The following is a 21,811-nucleotide window of genomic DNA, read 5'->3' as shown; positions in this document are numbered from 1 at the left end:
GATCATGTGCTTTATCTCAAACCCAGATTTCTCCAACATAAAGAAAAAACAAACTAATTGCCCTTGCTTTTCTAATACTTTCGGAGGGGAGTGTATATTTGAAGCAACACTTTAGATTTTTTTTTCCAGATGCAACCATAGCAACATGGAGCTCCATCAGAGATGAGGAGTTCTGGGTTCAATATATTCTACTTAAAATACAGATTACTCTGCATGCCACAGTTAGAAATAATTTCAAAAGGAGACTGTCACGTGAAAGATGGGTGAGGAAAGAATGAACCTTTTACTCGACTAATTTAAAGTATATAATTTCATAGTACGTAGTAAAATTCTAGTTGATAAAGGTTTCTGTTAAACAGATGAGCAAATGTATGTATTGTATTTTAATGTATGTAATGTATTTCTAGCTGTAAATAAAAGCTTGTATAAACTACATTAAAGTAGTATCACTGGGTGATACAAAGTTTTTTACACAAACCCCTTAAAATATGGTTTTATAAATATAGTGTTTTTAAGATCAGGTTAAGACCTCTGTCAAAGCAAATGTTTGTCTCCTCATGATTCCCATCTCTCACACACATCACTCACTAGAGAGCAGATGCTTGCACGTGTGTCCTACTGTGTAACGCTACACATCAGCAATACAAACCGCATCTCCTCCTGTTCTGTTGCTGTGGAATGTTAAACAATATATAATTCATAACAGCAGCTTTTTCACCAACAATAAAAACCACTCCATTTATTTACACTCCAAATAAAATCCAAAATAGCTGCATATCAAAGTGCATTAAAAAAAAATGCAGTCTAACCTAAGAATACAGGAAACCAAATTCAACCACATTGTCATCCATACCATTAGCTTATAGGATAAATAAAGATAAATGCATCTGAATGTAGGCATCCTCTAGATTATGAGTTATGTGATATCGTTTGTCATGTGGCATTTTAGCTAACACTATAAAAGTAAGTTTTTGCATTACAAAATTTAATTAAGTGTGAAGATTGCTGGATTTGGGAAGGTCCAGTTTCCTCTTCCAGTTAGAAGATTAGGATATTAATGGTATCTGTTCATCTCCCTTCCTGATTTTGATGTTAGCCCAAACCCAAGGCTAAAGCCCAAGGCTCTATTCCCTCACTGCCTTTTCTTAATTTTAGTATTTAATCTTTGTATTGTTTTGATTGGTGGTGTACCTGAATGCCAATTTGAAATAGTATTTTCTATAAAATTGTACATTTGAGGTATATTTTCCCATTTTAATCTTTTTAAACTATGAGGAATAAGTTCTCATCAATTATACAGATAGAATTCGTCATTATTACAACACGTCACACTACAGTATGTAAAACTAACATATGCGAATCACGTTTACTTTATCAGAGGAATTCAAGTGTTATACAGCTGAGAAAACCAGATTAGTTTAAAGATAAATAATTTTTTCAGCGTAATTACTACTGAGTGCCCTTTTTATTAGACAGCACTTAAATGAACTAAACAGGAAAACAACAGGCAACACTGATGTTTCATTCTTCCAAATGCACAACAGGATTATGGGTTTACACATTCTTCATGCAAGTCACAGTTTCACTTTATGGAATCATGGTGACATTCAAAAGCCTTTAAGCATTGTTGTGTTATTGCAGAATTAAGGATGTCCATTATCCTGGTTCATAGAGCACAGCTGTATTTCTATGCTTACTTAGATATACTTACTTGTTTTAATAAAAGTGGACCGTCTTATCAGTTATATGTCTAAGAAGATGCTTTTTGTCTAATTTTGTAGAATAGGAGCGCCTAAAGTATTTTATCTGACACCTTAACATGACATCTCAAAAAAGGTTTTTATAAATAAAGCCTTATCTGAATTCATTTAATCACAGGCCATTCATTACATTCTGTGAGAATTCAGATCCATTATTTTGGTGATTTTCCCACTTAGACACCAGATCCACATGACCAGTTGATGACCAACTAAATTGTTGTAGATATGAACATGTATGCTGCTTGTAATTCGGTCAGATGGACTAGGATTTTAAGGTTTTGCATTATGACAGTGTTTAGGTCAAATGTGTTTTTTCCCCTCATAAGATGAAAGTGTGTTTTACAACCTGAGTGAAGGGAGTGTGTGACTGGAGGTCGATGCTGTTGGCAATAAACAGTGTAGCTGAAGTATTTTTTTGTGTGTATTCTTTACAAAAAGGTGCATATTTATATAGAGTAACCTTCCATTAGCTGTCATATATAGATGGAGTAGTCGGGTTCTGTATTGAAAAGGAAATTGCATCAGATTACATACCTTCTGAACAAACCTTGCTAAAGAACCCTACTGTTATGTTGCCTTGAATTGACACCTTTTTCTACAGTTATTGATGTGTTTTCTTCTTCTTCCATATTGGGTGTTAGACTTTCACATATGGACAATCTCCTTTCAGCCTCACACTGTGTAAAACCTGGCCAGTACACAATCACTTGTTCAGGGAGAAGGTGTGAAATGCCACATTGACAGTCACCTGAGCTCAGGACTGAACTAAGGACCCTGGAGCTCAGAGGTGGTGACAACACCAGCTGTGTATGCGTGTGTGTGTGTGTGTGTGTGTGTGTGTGTGTGTGTGTGTGTGTGTGTGTGTGTGTGTGTGTGTGTGTGTGTGTGTGTGTCAGTGTCTATACAAGCAGTACTTATGTTCCAACAGAAGAGGGCACTATTGATTCACCACGATAACCATTTCTCTGTGTGCAGATGATATACTCATCGTTAACTGGTCCCTACTAGTTTTATTAATTTCTATAATTAGTTAAATATTGTTAAAAAAAATTACTGGGGAAACTGTTTGTCACATATAAATTACAGTACAGTGAAATGATCTTCGCATTTTACAACTTGTTTGGAATTTGGGGTCAGAGCACAGGGTCAGCCATGTTTCAGTGCCCCTGGAGCAGAGAGGGATAAAGGCCTTGCTCAAGGCCTCAACAGTGGCAGCTTAGCCATGATGGGGCTTGAATTGTTGCTTTATTATATTGGCAATTAAAAATAATGCATGCAGTTCACTACAATTGTTATAGTTTAAGCATTGATCTGTCCCAAATTCCTTGCTTCTGAGTGAGGAGACACTCTCCTTAAATTGTAATCCAGAGCTCACATTGGGTTAAGCATGTGTTTCCTTTGGGTTCTCTGGTTCCGTCCCACTTCCAAATAAATGATGGTGGAACCAGTCAAGCAGTGGTTGAGGATCGGAGAGAGCAAGGTACAGTGCACGATATAATAAGTACTTTCAGGTACTTGGATAATGGACTGTTTTATGACCAGATCAGTTATTAGAGAATGTTATGTAAGAATCAAAGCTAGCTTTTATGATAAAATAATCCAAGGTGCCATGGTGTGATATCAAATGCTGAAGTGTTTTATTCCCCTTATAGTATTAGACTGTAATGGTACAAAAATAAATGTATTTTCCTTATAACCAATAACATTAAAGTAATGTTGTATAAATGTGTGTGTTTGTATAAACACTTTGTGTATACACACTATGTGATGTCTGTGGGTTGATCTGTTCGCTCCATCCACAGAGACGAGCTACAGAAAATACCTGACATAATCTAATCCAAGTTCAGAAAGGTTCATTCAAATTAAACAAACATAGATATTTGCTTTTGGTAATGTATTTTAAAGGGATATATTTTCATTAAGAATGTGAAGGTTTTATTATGCAAATCTTCCTTCTGTGTTCCTTCTGTTTTTGTGGATTGTTTTATCACCAGACACCCTAACATGGGAATGAGTGGGGTTAAAGATGATACTGCTCTCATCCACTACAGTACATATGCACGCGTTAAGACACTATTCTGTGGTCCAACAAAGACAACAAACATAAAAACTCTCACAACCTGTTGTCGTCAGATAAAAACGCGTGCGTGTGCGTTCGTGCGTGTGCGTAAAGCGCAACATCGCCACAGTGCGGACTCTTCAGTGTCTCAGTGTTAACGCGCACATCCGATGATGTTGCGCAACCAAAATACAGCGGACCACATCAGTCAGCCAAACCCTCCTCCTCCTCCTCTTCCTCCTCCTTCTTCTCCTTCTCCTCTTTCTCCGCAGTCTCACACAGTGGATCAGTGTTGATCATTTAGTCTAATAGTAGAGCTGCTACTTTAGAAATGTGACTCAGGTTGTGTGAACCTAGGAAAGTTTATTGACTTTTTAATCAGAGTTACTTGGACACACCAGAGCGCAGCTGGGCAGATCGACACACTCAGAGGATGGAGGTACTGTACAGTTACGTTGTTCTTCATTTTTTGAATCGTTGCTTTGATTTTTCTTGATTTTATTTAGAAATGTACCACATGACATAATTGGAAGCTCAAAGTTTCTTAAAATTGAAATGTTTTCTTTAAACCGAATGGAAAGGGAACTTCACTTGAATGAACTGACTTCTAAAAGCACAGTTAAATGATTGGACAACAGATTTGTGAGGTATCACTGAGCTTAGCCTGTAATGGGGACTCTAATACAATCAGAATAACTGCACGTATAACAGTGTAAAACGATTATGACTCCACTGGGAGGTCTTTTAAAGAGGCTACTGAAATGTCTTGCAAATAAGAAAAACTTCCTCAGTTAGAATTAGTGATTGTGGGCATGCTTTTTTTGGTTAGGAGGTGTTAGTAGGAATAAGGTCCTGCAAACTGTGATCCTTGAAATATATCCATGCCACCTCTATACTCCGCATCTCTGAGAGGTCTGTTACTCTTATGCAGCTACTCTTACAGTATGTAGACTTCAAGTCATACTTAGCTCATGCAGATTTACTCAAGCCAAATCTTATGAGTATTAAGAACTATAGACCATCTCAGGGTAGGTTCTGGACACCCTGAAGAGTCCATAAAGCATAGCTTGGGTGTTTTTTTTTCTTTTCTTTTCTTTTCTTTTTATTAATATAAAATAATACTTATATTAAATAAATACAACTTGTATCTAAAGTGTTTTGTCAGTGGAAAGTTGAGGAATCCCCCCCCTTTTCCCCTCTAGTAAATACCCAGAATTGTATATGGAAATAATAAGCCTAATATTTGATAAGTCTGATTTTGTTCATAAAACAAATCTGTGTTGAGAAATTTAGTTTACAGTTAACAAGATCCTTGACAGTGCAATTTTGAGATACCCTGCTATAGAATAATAAAGTCAATGCAGTGATTCCATACGCACAACAAAGAAGATATTCTGCAAATGAAACCTTGTCCTAGACAGTGATGATGCTACAAATAGAAGCAGTGATAAAGAGTGCTGATTTCTGTTGTATACTGTTAACCAGTGCAGGTTTTTTGCTACTCATCTCAGTATGGGAACACTTCCTCACACACTCACATAGCACATGTTGCTTGTTCCCTTGCTGCCCTAAAAAGTGCCCAAGTGCATTTAATGAGTCTTTGCTGATGTTGGCAAAACGGATACGAAAGAAAATGTGTTATTCTCAGCTGAAATGTCCACAGGCTAGGAGCAAGTGGGGAACTCGAAAGAGAGAAGAATGGTGAATAGAAGAAAAATGAAGATTCTTTCTCACAGCACTGTATTGTTTACAGGATTGCTGCCTGACTTCCAGCAGATTAAGTCAGGGAAAGCTTGTGGAATCAGTAGGGAAAATTCACAACATCCTCTGGCCACTTACTATTCCGCTGAAAGCTTTGGGAGTCCCCTGTGTATTATGAGTGTGTGCATATTATGTGTGCATGTGTGGGTAGGTTGGGTGTGTACTTGGTCCCATATATAGCTGGATAAAGTAAAACTAGGAACAGAGCATAACTGCAGATGTGAGAGAATGGGCTGGATCTGCCAAGCATATGGGAATGAGCATGTATTAGTCATCTTAAGTGCAAAAACAAAAGTAACATGACTGCTGCCAGCATGAAGTATCTATCACTGGACAAATTAGAACCATTGCAAGTAATTTAGTTATAAACTGAGCTGAAAAAAATGTTAGGATTGTAGTAACAATAAAATAGGCAGGTGTAATTGATTAACAGTGGTATGGATATGAAGCTAGTGGGTGCAAGTGTTGAGGATGCAGAAGATAGGGATAGGTGGAGAGAGATGATTCGCTGTGGCGACCCCTGAAGGGAAAAGCCGAAAGAAGAAGAAGAAGAAGAGAAAAGTGTAGGTGGTGGGCTTGAAGAGTGAGGAATTTTGTGTTCTTTGATTGAAAAAAGGAATTTGAGAAACCCCTTTTTTAGTATTGTCTCTGGCCATGTCCGGTGCCGTGTCAAGCATTCAAGTGCAGTAGTCAGCAGATTAGCCACATTGCCATATGATCAGAACACTTCTCCTTCTCTTTCATTACTTCTCTTACATTAGTGTTCAATGTGTCATCTATCTATCTATCTATCTATCTATCTATCTATCTATCTATCTATCTATCTATCTATCTATCTATCTATCTATCTATCTATCTACTAGGTATAGTATATAGTATAGTATATAGTATACATATATAAAATAATATAAATATATTATTCAGTAATTTTACATAAAAATAAAAATTGTAATAATTGAATACACTATCAATAAGAAAAGTGTACACTGCTTATTCAAAGTAAACTTGAATTCCAGTAAGTCACCTACATATAATCATATATGTCTAAGACAACATGTTCTGACATGTCTCTTCTGTTTCTCTATCACCGTTTTCATGATAACCTGCTTTGTTGTCCATGACAGTGACTTCTTGAATGATTTAATGAGGATTTCAGGGTCACTCTATCTGTGTCAGTGTGTATAGGCCACATGCTTTTTATTTTCCTGATTATTGTCAGTTGCTCAGCACTAACAGCTAGCTCAGACTTCTAATATCCATGTCTCATTGAGTAAAAGAAAGAAACCAGTGAGGATCTGCTGACAACTGTGAGGGGAAACAGACAGAAAGAATTAAAAGGTTTCATACTTATCTGTGAGTCAACAGATGAGTGAATTGTTATTACAGTGGCTGTTTCAATCATGATTAGTTTATCAGTTGGTAAGGTTCCTGTTCATTAGGTCTAGAATCATATGACATGAAGCCTCCTCTACAAGATGGTTCTTAGACTCCAGCCTTAATACGACGACACCTTCAGACACATAATATTCAGCCCTTGGTAATAAGCCAGTGAGTTAAATTAGGTGTATTTTGTGAGATAGAATACTAAAAGTAATTTGGCTTTCTAAGGCAGGAGTCTGTCAGTTTGATGTGTTGGATGTCTTAGTTCCCTTGTCTGACTTATTACAAATCAGTGCTTGCTCATAGGTTAAGCACTTAGTGCTTTCTAGCATGCGGAAACTTAAAAAGATGTGTTACATGTAATAATAATGATAAATAGAAGAAGAAGAAGAAAAGAAGAAGAAGGGACTTTTTTGGAGACTTAGTATCTACCTTTGAGATTTTAGGAGCAAGAAGATCCCATTCAAAGCTTTTACATCTTTAATGTTGTATAACCTTCTGTTTTGCTAATGTGTATAACTGAGTCTGTCTGAACTTATAAGAACTCTCTATAGTCGGCCAACAAGACAACATTATCTTTGTGAATGCCCCAGACAAAGATTAGAAAGCCTAAAACAGAACTTTGTGGTGCACCATGTGGCATATTTTAAGTGTTTGAGGAGTCTGATCAAACTGTCAAATTGTCTTTTACATAGGATCTAAACCAAACAGGAACTCATCAGAGCATGGTTTCCAGTCTGCTGATAAAAAATATCAAGGTCAATAATGTCAAAGACTGCACACAAGTCAAACAGTATCAAAAAAGGACACATTGCACACAACTTTTTGAACACAAAAGCAATTGAACACAAGCAGGTCATTGACCAGTTAAGCCTGTTCTGAAATTTTATGTAATTTGATGCTACCAAATGTCATGAAGTCCGTCACACACACACACACACACACACACACACACACACACACACACACACACACACACACACACACACACACACACAAACACACACACAAACACACAAAGCTTTTTAATAGATAAACTACTAAAAGGGTTAATGATCCATGAAGATTGATTACAGTTTGAGGAGAGACTGTTCTTGCAGAAAAATTCCTATTCTTATAAGTACAGGAAGTATTTCATGGATAAATTAAGAAGCATTTCTTTTATCTCCTGAGGATCTTGAATGGAAGGGTCTTGAGAAAAGCAAGGCATGACTTTAGTTATCCGCCAGCAGTGCATTATCCTAGAATGGGGAAGTGGAGACATTAACCACTCAGAGCAAAAGCAGTGAGAGGAAGCTTTCTGTCTTCTGACGCTTCTAGGTTTCTGTATATAGAGCTTTACTCTGTGCACTCCTGTATAGTTAGAATGTGTATGAGTACATGTCTGCACTGCTGGTGTTCAAGCTCAATGTCTTGATACATTGAAAAGAAAAACCCTATGGCAACTATTTTTGCAGTATATCATTGTTTGACATTCCAGTGAATTTTTCAGGACTTGCCTTGACATTAGAATCCATATTTGGTATTGCTGAAGTGTATGGCTTATGTATAGGGCTTGATATCTGTTTTCAGTGCTTTAAGGCTTGTGCCATTAAAAATCAGACTGTTAGTGTCTATCTATTAGGGGTTTAAAACATTCTATATCTATATTTGTATAGTGCTTCAAATATCCGTTACTCATGGCCAAAACTGGAAATAAGAAAATTAAATAGGAATCCACCATTCTGTCCTGTGACACATTGGAAAACACACACAAAAAAAACCCTCAAGGAGAAATGCCTCAGATGGACAGTTCAGCCTCAGCTACATCACTTAGGTTTATAATTGCTTTCAACTATATTTTTCCCTCAAAAAATCCCACTTGTGAAGTTAGTTTTGTTTAGATCTGTCCACAACAATGTTAATGGTGACCACAAGCTCACACCCACACTAAAGTACATCTCTCAGATCCATGTGTCTTCTGTGGAATTCCAGGCCGGATGCACAAGCAGCAGGTAAGAGAATGAGGTGTAAATTTACCTGATGTAACGTAGAATGTAGAATCTGGTAGAATGTAGCATGGTTATTCTTTTTAATTACAGCAAGTTTGGAGATTAAATCACAGAGTAAAGCTTTATTCTCTAAACTGTTGTTGGACTTGATGTTCACAGCATAGAGAGAGTTGGCAGATATTGTTCTGTACAGTGTTCTTTTGACTCTGAAAAAGGGCAATTTTCTAAACTTGTTATAATTGTTTAACACAAGTGAAGGGCTAAACTTTTTCCAGTGGAAAAGTGATTTAATTTCAAGCGGGTCTCCTTGGAAACTTGGAGAAACAAAGGATATTTGCAAGTCTGCTGGTAGCATTAACAAGACTTGGTTGCTATTTTATATGATCATTCCAGGCAGCCTGAAATCAGTGTCCTTCAATTTAATCCAGCAGATTTAAATAAATATAAACTTCACTTTTCTCAATTTCTACTCCACAAAGACTCCATTTTATATACACACACACACACACACACACACACACACACACACACACACACACACACACACACACACACACACACATATATATATATATATATATATATATATATATATATATATATATATATATTAGAGTATACATTATACATATATATTAAAAATCTATATTAGATGTTTTTTAGATTAGATTCAACTTTATTGTCATTACACATGTACAAGTACAAGGCAACGAAATGCAGTTTAGGTCTAACCAGAGTGCAACAGCAGCAAGTGCAGGATATACAGTTTTTACAAGACCTAGATAAGTTAAATAAAATGATAATATGAAGTGATTTACAGATGTGTGTGTACTATGAACATAATATACAGATGGCTATAATATATAACTGAAATTTACAGAAGGATGTAATAAAATATATGGCTATTGCTAAAAACAGTAATTTACAGATGTGTATGTACTATGAATATAATATACAGGTGAATATATATGTACTATGAATACAATATGCAGATGGCTATTAGTATAAACTGCAATTTACAGAATGGTATGTCCTATAAACAAAATATATGGCTATTAGTATAATATATTGCTGTTACTATAAACAGAAATCAGGTAGATATATACAATGATATATTCTCCTTCACAGGCTTCATTGCTTTTAGGACTCATTGCTTTTGTCTTTGTCTTTCCTTTTTTAATCTGTTCAAAGCATGCAGTAAATAACTCAATGAATAAAACCTATCACAACTTGCCCTGGTGTCTATAATTAGACAAGATTCTCATATGAGCCTCTCCTCTAGAAGAGGTAACCCGTTCACCATATCACGTGTTTGCTGTCTGAGAAAGACTGCTTGTTTGATTATTTCTTAGTTCTCTTTGTTGTAGAATTTTGCACTGGTCAGCTGATCTGTAGCAAATGATTTTACTCTAGTGACCTCTTTCACTTTTCTAGAAATCTTTCACTTTTCATTACTTTAAGCAGAAGGAAGAGCCGCTTGATATTTTAGCATTTAATGTTTACTCACATTCTAACATCTAGTCTAATGGTAACTGAAAAGATGTTACTGTATTAAGAATACATACTGCATGTACATTTCTATCATGTTATACTATTAATATAATGTATTATCAACATCTATTTATTCAGCAAGTTGAACACTTTTTTTTTCACACTTTGTGTAATGTTTAATTTTTCAAAGTCCTTCTAGACCAGTAACGATCACAGATTGTACATTTTATAGTGAAGATTACAGCCTTGCCATACAGTAGATAATGGCAAGATAATGAATAAACTTCTGTAAACTTATACAGAATAAACTTCCCCATCCGGCACCGAGCTGCTGATCTCAGACCTCAATTTCTATTTTGTGGTGTGTGGTGGATATATATAATAAATAAAACATACTTAATTGAACGGAAATATCTTTCTCTTTTGCATGAATCACAACCAGAATCAGAGTTCTCACCTTTTTTAAATATAACAACTGAAAAGTTGCCCTTTAATACTACATTAATTACATTTAATACATTTAATACATTTAATACATTAATTACATTTAATACATACATACATTTAATACTACATTAATTAATACATTAATACTATTACATTTTAAAGCTGTAGTGTTGAATATGAATAAAGATGTCAGAGATGTCAGAAGGTAGAGGTAAGGAGTGAATTGCATTTGTGTCTGAGTGAGTGTGTGAGTGTATGGGTTCCTACAACGCTAGAGCTTCTAGTATTCAGACTCTCCTGAATGAAATATAGAATAAATATTTCCTCAATACACTACTTCTTTAAATCCCTGAAATGCAACGTACAATCTTGTACATAGTTGTGGTTATTTAGTAAAGTTGACTGTTGGGAAATATTTTCTATCTCTGGACATGGTTCATGTCAATGTCAACAAGAAACTAATGACCCAAGCCTTCGTAACCGCTTGGTAGAGTTTTTCTCAGGCTTAAAATCCTTAAAATAGATTTGGCTAGGTTTTCTTTCTCACAGAGGACCTTTCTGGCCTTCGCAGGGTCTTGAACTCATATATGCTATAGAATTGAGCACAGTCTTACTTTTGGGTGATTTGTAAATTTTGCCCTACATGGTGTAGGTATGACTGTGCTTACTTGTGATAATGATTGAATTGCATGCGAGCTGTTAGATAATGAGTGTGAATATGATCACATTTGGCAACAGTACTGAACTTGAGTGTTAGTGTGTTTAAAAAGGGGCTGGAAACTTGAGTCAGTAATTGTGTAAGTTATTTTTGCAGCCTTTGTGTCCGTCTAAGTCTGAAGGTCATTTCTGTAGACCAAGGAGTAAAGTCATGGCTGCTGTCCAAATGTTTTATACTAGAAACTATCAGCTTTGGTTAAACAACAGAAGCTTAAAAGTTTAATAAACATTCAACTCTATTGTCTTCCTGTGAGATTTTTCCACTGTGAGAACTTAGGTTTTGTTTTTAATAGACAGGAAGGAGTTAACAATCATGGTCTACAAAATAATGAAAGAAGGGTGGGTGGTCTCTGGGGGATTTTTCTTATCACCGATGAAAAAAAGGAACTGTAGGAATTTAAAAGGAAAATGTTTCTCTTTCTGTTTGTGTGTATTAGTGAACAGTATTTAGGTAACGTGTGCAGGATTTGATGTGTGCATGTAGTAATCCTTCTTTGGGTGGAGGGAACGTGGTAGGTGAGATCACTGTGTTTGTGTGTGGAATAGGGAATGTGTGTATATCTGTGAGACTAAGAATGTTTGTGGGAGAAGTGTGCTAATGTTTCCAAAGGGTTTGGCTCAGACAGGGCAGACACCCAAAGCTAGAGGTAATAAGGAGGATCTGTGTGTAAAGAGTGCTGTGTCCTGAATATCTTTCAGAGCAAAAGAAACCATGTGAGAAGAAAAATGGAAGTAAAGCAAAAGACGCTCAGTGTCAATATCCATAACTTTATAATGGTTATTCATTTTCTACTACAAAACTACCTTGAATGAGAAAGAGAAACAAATGGAAACTGTTATCTTTGTCTGTAATTCCCCAGGCAGTTAGCATGATGTTAGTCAGCTGTGTTAATGTTCTAGGAAACACCCAAACCTCCCAGCCCCTCTGTCCCTAATGCCCTTCTGGGCTGATGTCATCATTTCCCTGTGCTACATTTTCAGCCACTTTTCGTGCAAGACCCGCTTCATTTTCCTGTTGTTGTGAAAGCGGGAAATGTGATCGGCCTCATAAAACAAGTGCTGTCTGAGTCTGAAGGTAATTCTTGCATCATGGTTTATCTGATGTCTGTGAAAAATACAGAGGCATGTAAAACTACTATTTGGACACATTCTCTCCACTGCAGCCTTGTAATTCTTAAGCTTACTCTTTTGGTGGTCTGTTCATATTCTAGGTTCTGTGGGAACCCTGTGTCAACAGTGTGAAAAAAACAAAGTGAGGTTTAAACTGCCTCAGAAATGCACGGGTCAGAGAACATCCAGCAGTAACAGTGTCTGCGCTCAGTAAATCTTTTAACAAAACAAAGAGGCCAATGCATCAGTTCTTTAATTCATGAGGCACATTAGTAGGATATGTGGAAAAAGCACATAAATCAACACAGTTTAGCATACAAATCTAAATAGAGTCACTGTTCAATGACTGTGTCAGATTTTGAATACATCCTGGGCTTACTATCTGGACGAGGTTATGAAACAGAAAGCAAACCTTGGGTTAAAACTAAGGTAAAGGAGTTAATACGCAAAGCTTTGTTCAGGGTCAGTGCAAAATTACTTAAGTACTATTTACACTGCTGACAACTTTTGTGGTGCAATTCTTTGTTCTATGGATATATCTCAGTGATGAGACTGTGGACTTCAAGAAATACTCCAGTGTTTGTTTGTTTGTTTAACTTTTATTTTAAGATATTTCCCTGGATTTAGAAAGGAAAAGTGAATCTTTTATACATAAAACTAATTTATATAATGCATGGCTAAGGGCAGTTGTAGATCAAAAAGAAGCTGTGCTAGCCCAAAACACATTCTAGCCAACTTTCTAATACAAATGTAATATGTAAAATGCAATCCTGGTTATTTATGCTTTCCTTAGTGCAAAAATCTCATTATCAAAGGACCAGTGAGGTGGCAGGTTTTTTTATTCCAAACAAAATTCAGGTTAATATAGGTGTTACTGCATGTAGCTTAAGCTTGGGATTGAAATTAGGTGTTATGAAATGATGTCTCTGATAAAGGCATATTGACAATCTACATATTCTGTAGCTAAAGAGAATGATTAAAACCACAAATACTCCTTTAACAACACAAACCTGTAGGTATGCATGCATGAATTCATGAGCTCTCTTTTACCTTCTCAGGACGGGTCTCCAGTTAAGTTATCAGTGGCTGAACTGGCTGGAAAGTTCAAAAGTCCTCCACCGCCAGTGCCAAAGATAGATGAGGTAATCTTTCATTTAATTTATTCTCTTATTGACTCTATTCTTGCATGTTACTATAGTTTTTCTCAATTGCAGAAGAGACAAAACAGACATGTTAAGAATAATGTGCCAACCCCCATTGTAGTAATGGGGATGTGGTAGCCTAATGGTTAAGGTGTTGGCTTAACAATCAGAAAGTTGCGAGTTCAAATCCCAGGTCCAGCTGAGCAAGGCACTTTAAACCTCAACTGCTTAGTTTTATAAAATGAGATTTAAAAAAAATCGCTCTGAATGAGGGCATCTACAAAATTCCATAAATGTATGTAATGTAGTAGTCTGTTAACCATCTAATAAACTTTAAGACATTTTCACTAATAGTCCTTAGAGTATGGTCTAGTTGGCCTTTACATGAGTACTAAAATGTCTTTATGATTATAACCCAAGTCTAGACACACTGATGTTGAAGGACTGTATATCATCTGTGAAAGTTATAAAAAGACTTTAGGACTTGATGTTATTGAAAAATGATCAACAGCTGGGTGGAGTGATGCAGCATTGTTGAAGTGAGATATTGTTACTACTCCAACATTTATTTTCCTAAAACAGCACATCCAGAAGTCTTTTATTCCTCTTATACCATGACAATTTGCCAAGACGTGCAATTATTTTTAAACAGCACGTTTCTATATTTTTATATGCTAGTTATGAAACAAAAAAATTAGGTCCTGTTATCAGTTTTGTTAAAGGAGCTATAAATATTTCCCTCACTTCCTCTCAAAGATAGCAGCTTGTTACAGCTTTCTATTAAGTAAGAGCAATTTGTTTCCACCATAAGAGTGAATCTGTTTCACCACACAAGCCCTAGTGAATGATTTGTTACTATAGAAACGATAATATACAAGTACAAATGCATTATTATAAAATCGTGATTTTCTGCTGTTCTAGAAAATTAAATATCTTCACAAGTGCCATGGTATAAATATAAAAGTACTGTATATAGGTATATTGAATGGGTGAAGTCCATTATATATTGTTTATTAGCATTCTACATATTCTGTCTGATTTGTAATGCAAGTCCATCTCTTACTGTGTCAGAGAAAACGTGTTCAAAGGAGCCCTCCATGTTCTCTGAAATTACATGACCAGATGGAAAATGCGAGTGAGACGGAGGTGAGAATTGAACTAAGATACATCACTTCTGTGTGAACTGTCAGTGAATGTCTTATTCAGCATTATGTATAATCAAGAAGACAATCTTCCTCACCTAAGCCAAGCTTAACAGCTTATATCAATGTACAGAAAGAGCTGCACTCTGTACTTAATGTTAGCATGTTAAGTATACTGTTTACTTTAGCACTTAATGGTGTTTATGATTGTTATTATTTGGAGATATGTTCTGACCTACACCTCCATTTTTCTGTCAAAGAAACTGGCTTGTACTCCTCAACCTCCACCCAAGGCCAAGCTGAAGCATTCTCCCCTCATTGAGAAACTGCAGGTAAATATCCTGATATCTCACTGTAATGATTAGTAACAAATAACTGAATACAGAAAACGGATTATATTTGTACAATTTATACAGTTTTTTAAAAATAAAAATTAGTATCTTATATTTTATTTTAATACCAAATACTACTACACTGTGTGATGAATGCAAGCTCTTACTCATACTGGACCAAGAAACCCTGTTAGTTGTGTTGGTGTGTATGATTCAGCAGTGCTAAGGAAGCACTTTACACAGGAAATGCTCCATCTTGCAGCTTCCTTCATGAGTACTTTCAGTATTTATGACATACATGCAAACTGTATACATGCAAACCTTCAACACTCAGATGTCCCACAGTACTATTTCTGTCTAAGTCAGTTCCTCACAGATAGACTCGCGCTAATGAATACCAGTATAGCTATATATCATTTGGCTAGTATTAGGGAATAGCTGTATATCCTCTTCATGCTTGAAGAAATGTGCTATTCTACCAACTCTATGTATCTCTGCTGCCCCATAGTGTTTAACAGTGGCGTTTAAAGTTGTACTTACAGGTGTAACAATGTCATTATCTGCATCTATGCTCCAGATATTTATATCTTTATCTGTATTTGTAATTCAATTGAGATTGGTCTAGACAGGAAGGTTGTTGTTGTTGTTTTTGTTACTTAAACATGAACCCCACTATTATACCCTGGAAACACAGGTTGCAAGAAAAGGAAGTGATTTTTTTTATTTATTTATGCTTTATTTAAATTCCTGTACAGTTCCTTGACCTTCACTCAAGATCAGAATTAGTATCAACTGATTAGTCAAGCATGTTTGAACCCTCATCACATGAAAGTAAAACCATTTTTGTCGCTTCCTGCAGACTTCCTGTTTCCTGCTATTCTCAAATAGATGCATTTTCTCACAAACCATCTTAAAAAAAAAAAAAAAACCATAACTGTCTCTTTTTCTCTGGATTTTTATTAATTTAAGAAGCATTATCTGTTTATCCAAATAATGTATTTATATTTGGTTACATCCCTAAAACACATTGTACACATTGTGTGGTTATTCTGGAGGATTTACAGTAGCATTTAGGGATTTATAGAGTCCCTGTAGCTCGGGTTGGCCCAGCCTTGCTTGCTAATCAGATCAGGTCTTAGCCGTGTTGCCAGGCTGCTGAGTTGTCCTGCTCTTGACTTAGCAGCCAAGAGACAAAAGGGCTGCCACTTCTTTCTCTACTTCTTATCTCCTGTACAGGTAGGAAACATACCTAGTGCCACCTCTAATTCAAATAATGGCTGTGCAATTTAATTAAAAGTTTCGTTCTTCTTTTGGATAAACTGTGCTTGATCCAGGTCATGTGATTTTTCTGTCTTCTATTTTGTGAAACAACAAAGTTGTGAGCGAGAACCTGTGTTCTTCTAGAAATATAAATAGCTGATAGATATAATAATAATAATAATAATAATAATAATAATAATAATAATAATAATAATAATAATAATGACTATCACCAAGAATATCTCAACTTATTGTCTCTGATTATGTTTAGGATGATTATTTTTAAACAGTCATTCTAAAATATGAATGCATATTAGCTTAGGCTAGCTGATATAGCTTTAGAGGCACTCAACACATAATGAATCATGCTTCACATTTATCATACAATACATTAGCATTATGTGGCATTTATGTAGTGCAATGTTGCTTTTTTCTTGTCCCATGTAGGCCAGTCCCATACTGTTACCCACTATATTGCTCAACTCAGCCAAAAATCCAGAAGGGAAGCAACAGTCTGCATTCTGTCTCAATAAACCCTGCAGTCCCCAGAGTCCCACCCTGAGGCCCCCTCAGCAGCACGATGCCAATGAGGTGCCCATCAGCTTCGAGCAACCAGCTGAGGGCACCACACTGCCCAGTTTTAACAAGGTCTGACTGCTTTACTCAATTCCTAAATGTTAAACACCAAACCAGCTTAGAGAATATGTACTGTATATGTAATGCTGTTTTTATATTTTGAACTGTGTGAAAACTTAGGTTGTTCTGGGATTTAGTAATTTTAACCTATTGACTTCTCCTGACATTTATAAGCAAAAAGGTCACACAAATGAAACTATAAATTTAGGAAGAACAGATGTCATGCGCATGCAAACAAGGACACATTAGCAGCAGAGGTTGAGCTGTTTTCAGAGCCAAAGCTCCATATAAGCTCAAAGTGGCTAGCAATGGAGGATGAAAATGATAATCTATGTACAGGAAGTGGTCCTTCTCAAATCATTACCCCTCTCTATCAGTTAGATTAGCATCATTATAGTCAGTGTTTTTGTGGTATGATTTAAGTTAAGATCATGGATAATTATGCTCTAGACAAGGTAGCATTAAAAGCACAACTGTCTAACCCAGGTACACTGGGTGTGAGGCCCATTTTGGAGCATTATCCATATTTGCATTCACACATATCATAGACATGTTTTGTGAGGTGGGAGGAAACCAGAGAGCCAGAAGGAAAACCAGGCAGCGTGAGGTCAGGATGTGGAGCTGTGAGGCAGCAATTAGAGCTGCTGCAGTGAAAACTAGTGCCACCCTTTGTCCAATAATATAATATATACATTTCAAAGACACTGTACTGTACTGTATTTCAGTGCATACGGGGTAAGTAAGGGTCTGTTTAAACCTACAAAAAAAAATGACACTGTTTTGCTTTTTGTCTCCACAGAGTCGAATCCGGCTGTCTTTCAAGCGGCGGCCACCCACCCGCCAGCACAGGAAGTCAGCTGATGAAGAGCTGGTTCCAGACACACCTGAGGAAAACAGGTCTCTCTGTGATCAACACGGTGGTGACAACACTCCAGACAAGAACGGCAATACTAAGGATGCATCGAATGTCCCACAGGAGGAGACACATGAGAGCCAGGAAGACTCCACTCCTCCCATCACTGTAAAAGACACAGAGCTGCAGGAAGAACATGATGATGTGACCAAGCAAAATGAGGGGATTGAAGACAATGAAGGGGAGAACAAGGAACAGATAGCAGAGGAAAAGAGCTCAGGAATTCCAGAGGCTTCAGAAGCTGTGGACAACCAACAAGAGGAAAAGGCACTTGAGGAACATAGCACGGGGGAGATGGGAGGATCAAAGAAAGAAGAAGAAACTTTAAGAGACTCTACTGAGAAGAACATGGATGAAGAGGTAATTCTTTAACATTAATGGTACATGAGTGTACATTATGATAGAATACATAACCGCAAACGTTCGATGTAGACTAGCTGTCAAAAGTCAGCTTTGTTGAGTCCCTAAGCACATACTGTATGCACCGTACCCACTCAGTCACACTGTAGTTTGCATATCTACAATGTTGCTTATCTACCAACACGTCAAGACACACAACCATAGACATTACAATATGAATGTTTCTTTGACAACTGTCCAGTGATATAAAACAGAATGTACATGCATAAAGGTAGAAAAAGAAAAATATAATATAAAATATATTAGAGACAGATATCAGAGAAAGTATGAAACCCAAATGAGGGTGAGGTTCCCCTTTGAGTCTGGTGTCTCTCAAGGTTGTCTTCCTTTTACAATTCAAGGGAGTTTTTCCTTTCCGTTGCCACCCGAGTCAGCGCAGACTTGCTCATTGGGGATAAATACAAACACATTTAAATATTCATTCATTCATTCATCTTCTACCGCTTATCCGAACTACTTCGGGTCACGGGGAGCCTGTGCCTATCTCAGGCGTCATTGGGCATCAAGGCAGGATACACCCTGGACGGAGTGCCAACCCATCGCAGGGCACACACACACTCATTCACTCACGCAATCACACACATTTAAATATATCTAATATTAATCATTGAATGAACCCAATCTTCTTTATAAGGAACCTCAGATGTGTCCTTTTAGACAGGATCTCAGCTAACATTCATATATGAGCATTATTTGTCCATCTATAAATCAGTCCATTCTCAGGAAGGAGACTTATTCCTGGTTTTACTTCTAAATGTTAGATTTAAACTAAATCCAAATTGCTTTTTTTCCTCTCAGGATCAAGATCAGGTTCAAGCTTCTGGAGACTAAACAAACATGGACAAACATATATGAAAGATGGAGAGTATAATAGAGGACATCTACCAGAGGAAGACCCCTTTCTAAATGCAGAGACTTGTATTTTATAATGCTGGACCTGGATTTATATTTTCTGATTTATGCTCTAAGCCTTCACACTCAAATCAACAATGTAGCCACTACCACAGCTGTCAGCAAGCCTTGTATGGTTACGCATCTAACAGTGGCCTAGGAATACTGCAGTGTGTATTAAATTAGGAAAGGATATAAACCTTTCCTGACCTTTTTCTTCTCTTTCTGGATCATGATATCAGTGTACACTTCAGAACCTCTCATTGACTCTAATATTGTGTAACTGAAAATGTAGTCTTTAAACTGTTAATAGAATGCAACTCCATCAGAGTGGTGCAGATACTGTTAAAGAGGATGATGTTACTAGCAGCTCTTACTAAACCTCAAATACTATGCAAAGTATATAATGTGACAGAACAAATTTTAACCTTTTTAAAAGTCTAAGCATCATTAACTATGCAAATGGTCCTTCAGGAAGCTTTGTTTTTAACCTCGTTCCCCCAGATGATAATATGCTGTATAAGAATGACTATAGAGCTTTATATTGTAATTTGTTTTGGGTTTGAATTATTTCTTTTTATTATTTTTATGCAGTGGTTTGATACCACCCAAAAGCTTTCATCTAGCAGCCTAAAGTCTCACTTTCAAAAAATATTCAAGGTTTATGTCCATTCAAAAATTATGCACACCTACTGACCAATCAGATTTAAGAATTCAAGAGCACTGGCGTATTAATTAAAATGAACAAATGCTTCTGAAATGTTGTTACCAAAATAGTCTACTTAATACATGTAAATGGGTTATTTGTATTATTGATCTGCCATGCAGATGTATCCCCAAGAAAAATTTATCCCTCTGCAGTGCCCACAGGGGGGCAGTCTAGCATTTGTAAAACTCTTGATATTGAATCGAAGCCAATTAAAAAGTGCCCATAGACAAGCTTGTAAGTAATCAGTATAACTCCACACCATAATTAAACACACTTTTTGGCCAATTGTGTTTAACTTGCTAATAATAATAATAATAATAATAATAATAATAATAATAATAATAATAATAATAATAATAATAATCAATGGTTTTTAAGAGAGTTGACAGGATTCTGTTTGATGTATGTAAAACCATTTTAAATCATTAAATTAGCCTTTTCATACCTCACATATTTTCCCACATGCTTCTATGACCCACTCATTTTCTTCCTTTTGCTTTCAAAAATGAAAAATTGCTTTCATTTGTAAAAATGATCATGTAGCATCGTAGCAAGCTTTGTGATATTTTCCCTTCAAATGCAGTTCATTACATTGGCATTGCCATGCCTCATCTCATCTACCTCATCTACTGAAAGCCAAGATCACCTGATTTATCAGGTGGAATTGGGTGTGACTCCTGCTTGCCTGGAATGAAAACCTGCATGCACACCAGCCCTTTGTACACAAGAGTGGGAACCCAGACAGAGATTCTCTGGCAGTGTAGTTCTTACACCAGCAGTCATCAATTCCAGTCCTGGAGGCCCAGAGTCTCACACAGATTGATGAGCTCCCTTCTCAAAGACACCTGTTTCAACACACCAGTTAATTACACATTGCTTGTGAGAGTAGGGATTCTAGCCTTCTTGGACTTAATTGATGACCACTGCCCAACTGAATGAGAAGGGGAGAAGGAGCAAGAAGGGGAGGGGGAGAGGGAGAGGGAAGGGGAGGGGGAGAGGGAAGGGGAGGGGGAGAGGGAAGGGGAGGGGGAGGGGGAGAGGGAAGGGGAGGGGGAGGGAGAGGGAAGGGGGAGGGAGAGGGAAGGGGAGGGGGGAGGGGAGGGAAGGGGAGGGGGAAGGGGAGGGGGAGAGAGAAGGGGAGGGGGAGGGAGAGGGAGAGGGAAGGGGAGGGGGAAGGGGAGGGGGAGAGAGAAGGGGAGGGGGAGGGAGAGGGAGAGGGAAGGGGAGGGGGAAGGGGAGGGGGAGAGAGAGACCAGAGTCACCTGATTTGAATAGTGTTGCTTAGTAATATGATGCAGGGGGGCACGGTGGCTTAGTGGTTAGCACGTTCGCCTCACACCTCAAACCACTTTGTGTGTGGAGTTTGCACGTTCTCCCCGTGCCTCGGGGGTTTCCTCCGGGTACTCCGGTTTCCTCCCCCGGTCCAAAGACATGCATGGTAGGTTGATTGGCATCTTTGGAAAATTGTCCCTAGTGTGTGATTGCGTGAGTGAATGAGAGTGTGTGTGTGTGTGTGCCCTGCGATGGGTTGGCACTCCGTCCAGAGTGTATCCTGCCTTGATGCCTGATGATGCCTGAGATAGGCACAGGCTCCCCGTGACCCGAGGTAGTTCGGATAAGCGGTAGAAGATGAGTGAGTGAGTGAGTAAT

The 21,811-nt window shown here is 37.3% G+C and overlaps 1 protein-coding gene across 1 annotated transcript; it reads left to right on the top strand.

Moving 5' to 3' along the window:
- Nucleotides 1-4,025: 4,025 nt before the first annotated feature.
- Nucleotides 4,026-20,715, top strand: zgc:153184 (uncharacterized protein LOC751652 homolog). Its single transcript, XM_060888650.1, has 7 exons — nt 4,026-4,258; nt 13,775-13,858; nt 14,930-15,004; nt 15,261-15,332; nt 17,040-17,240; nt 18,028-18,501; nt 19,360-20,715. Exons 1-7 carry the CDS (start codon nt 4,253-4,255, stop codon nt 19,390-19,392), a joined length of 945 nt encoding a protein of 314 aa, XP_060744633.1. The 5' UTR covers nt 4,026-4,252; the 3' UTR covers nt 19,393-20,715.
- Nucleotides 20,716-21,811: the final 1,096 nt, after the last annotated feature.

The sequence above is a fragment of the Tachysurus vachellii genome, chromosome 15 (assembly GCF_030014155.1).
Source record: "Tachysurus vachellii isolate PV-2020 chromosome 15, HZAU_Pvac_v1, whole genome shotgun sequence".
Lineage (NCBI taxonomy): Eukaryota > Metazoa > Chordata > Actinopteri > Siluriformes > Bagridae > Tachysurus > Tachysurus vachellii.
This window is presented reverse-complemented; position numbering and strand designations above follow the sequence as displayed.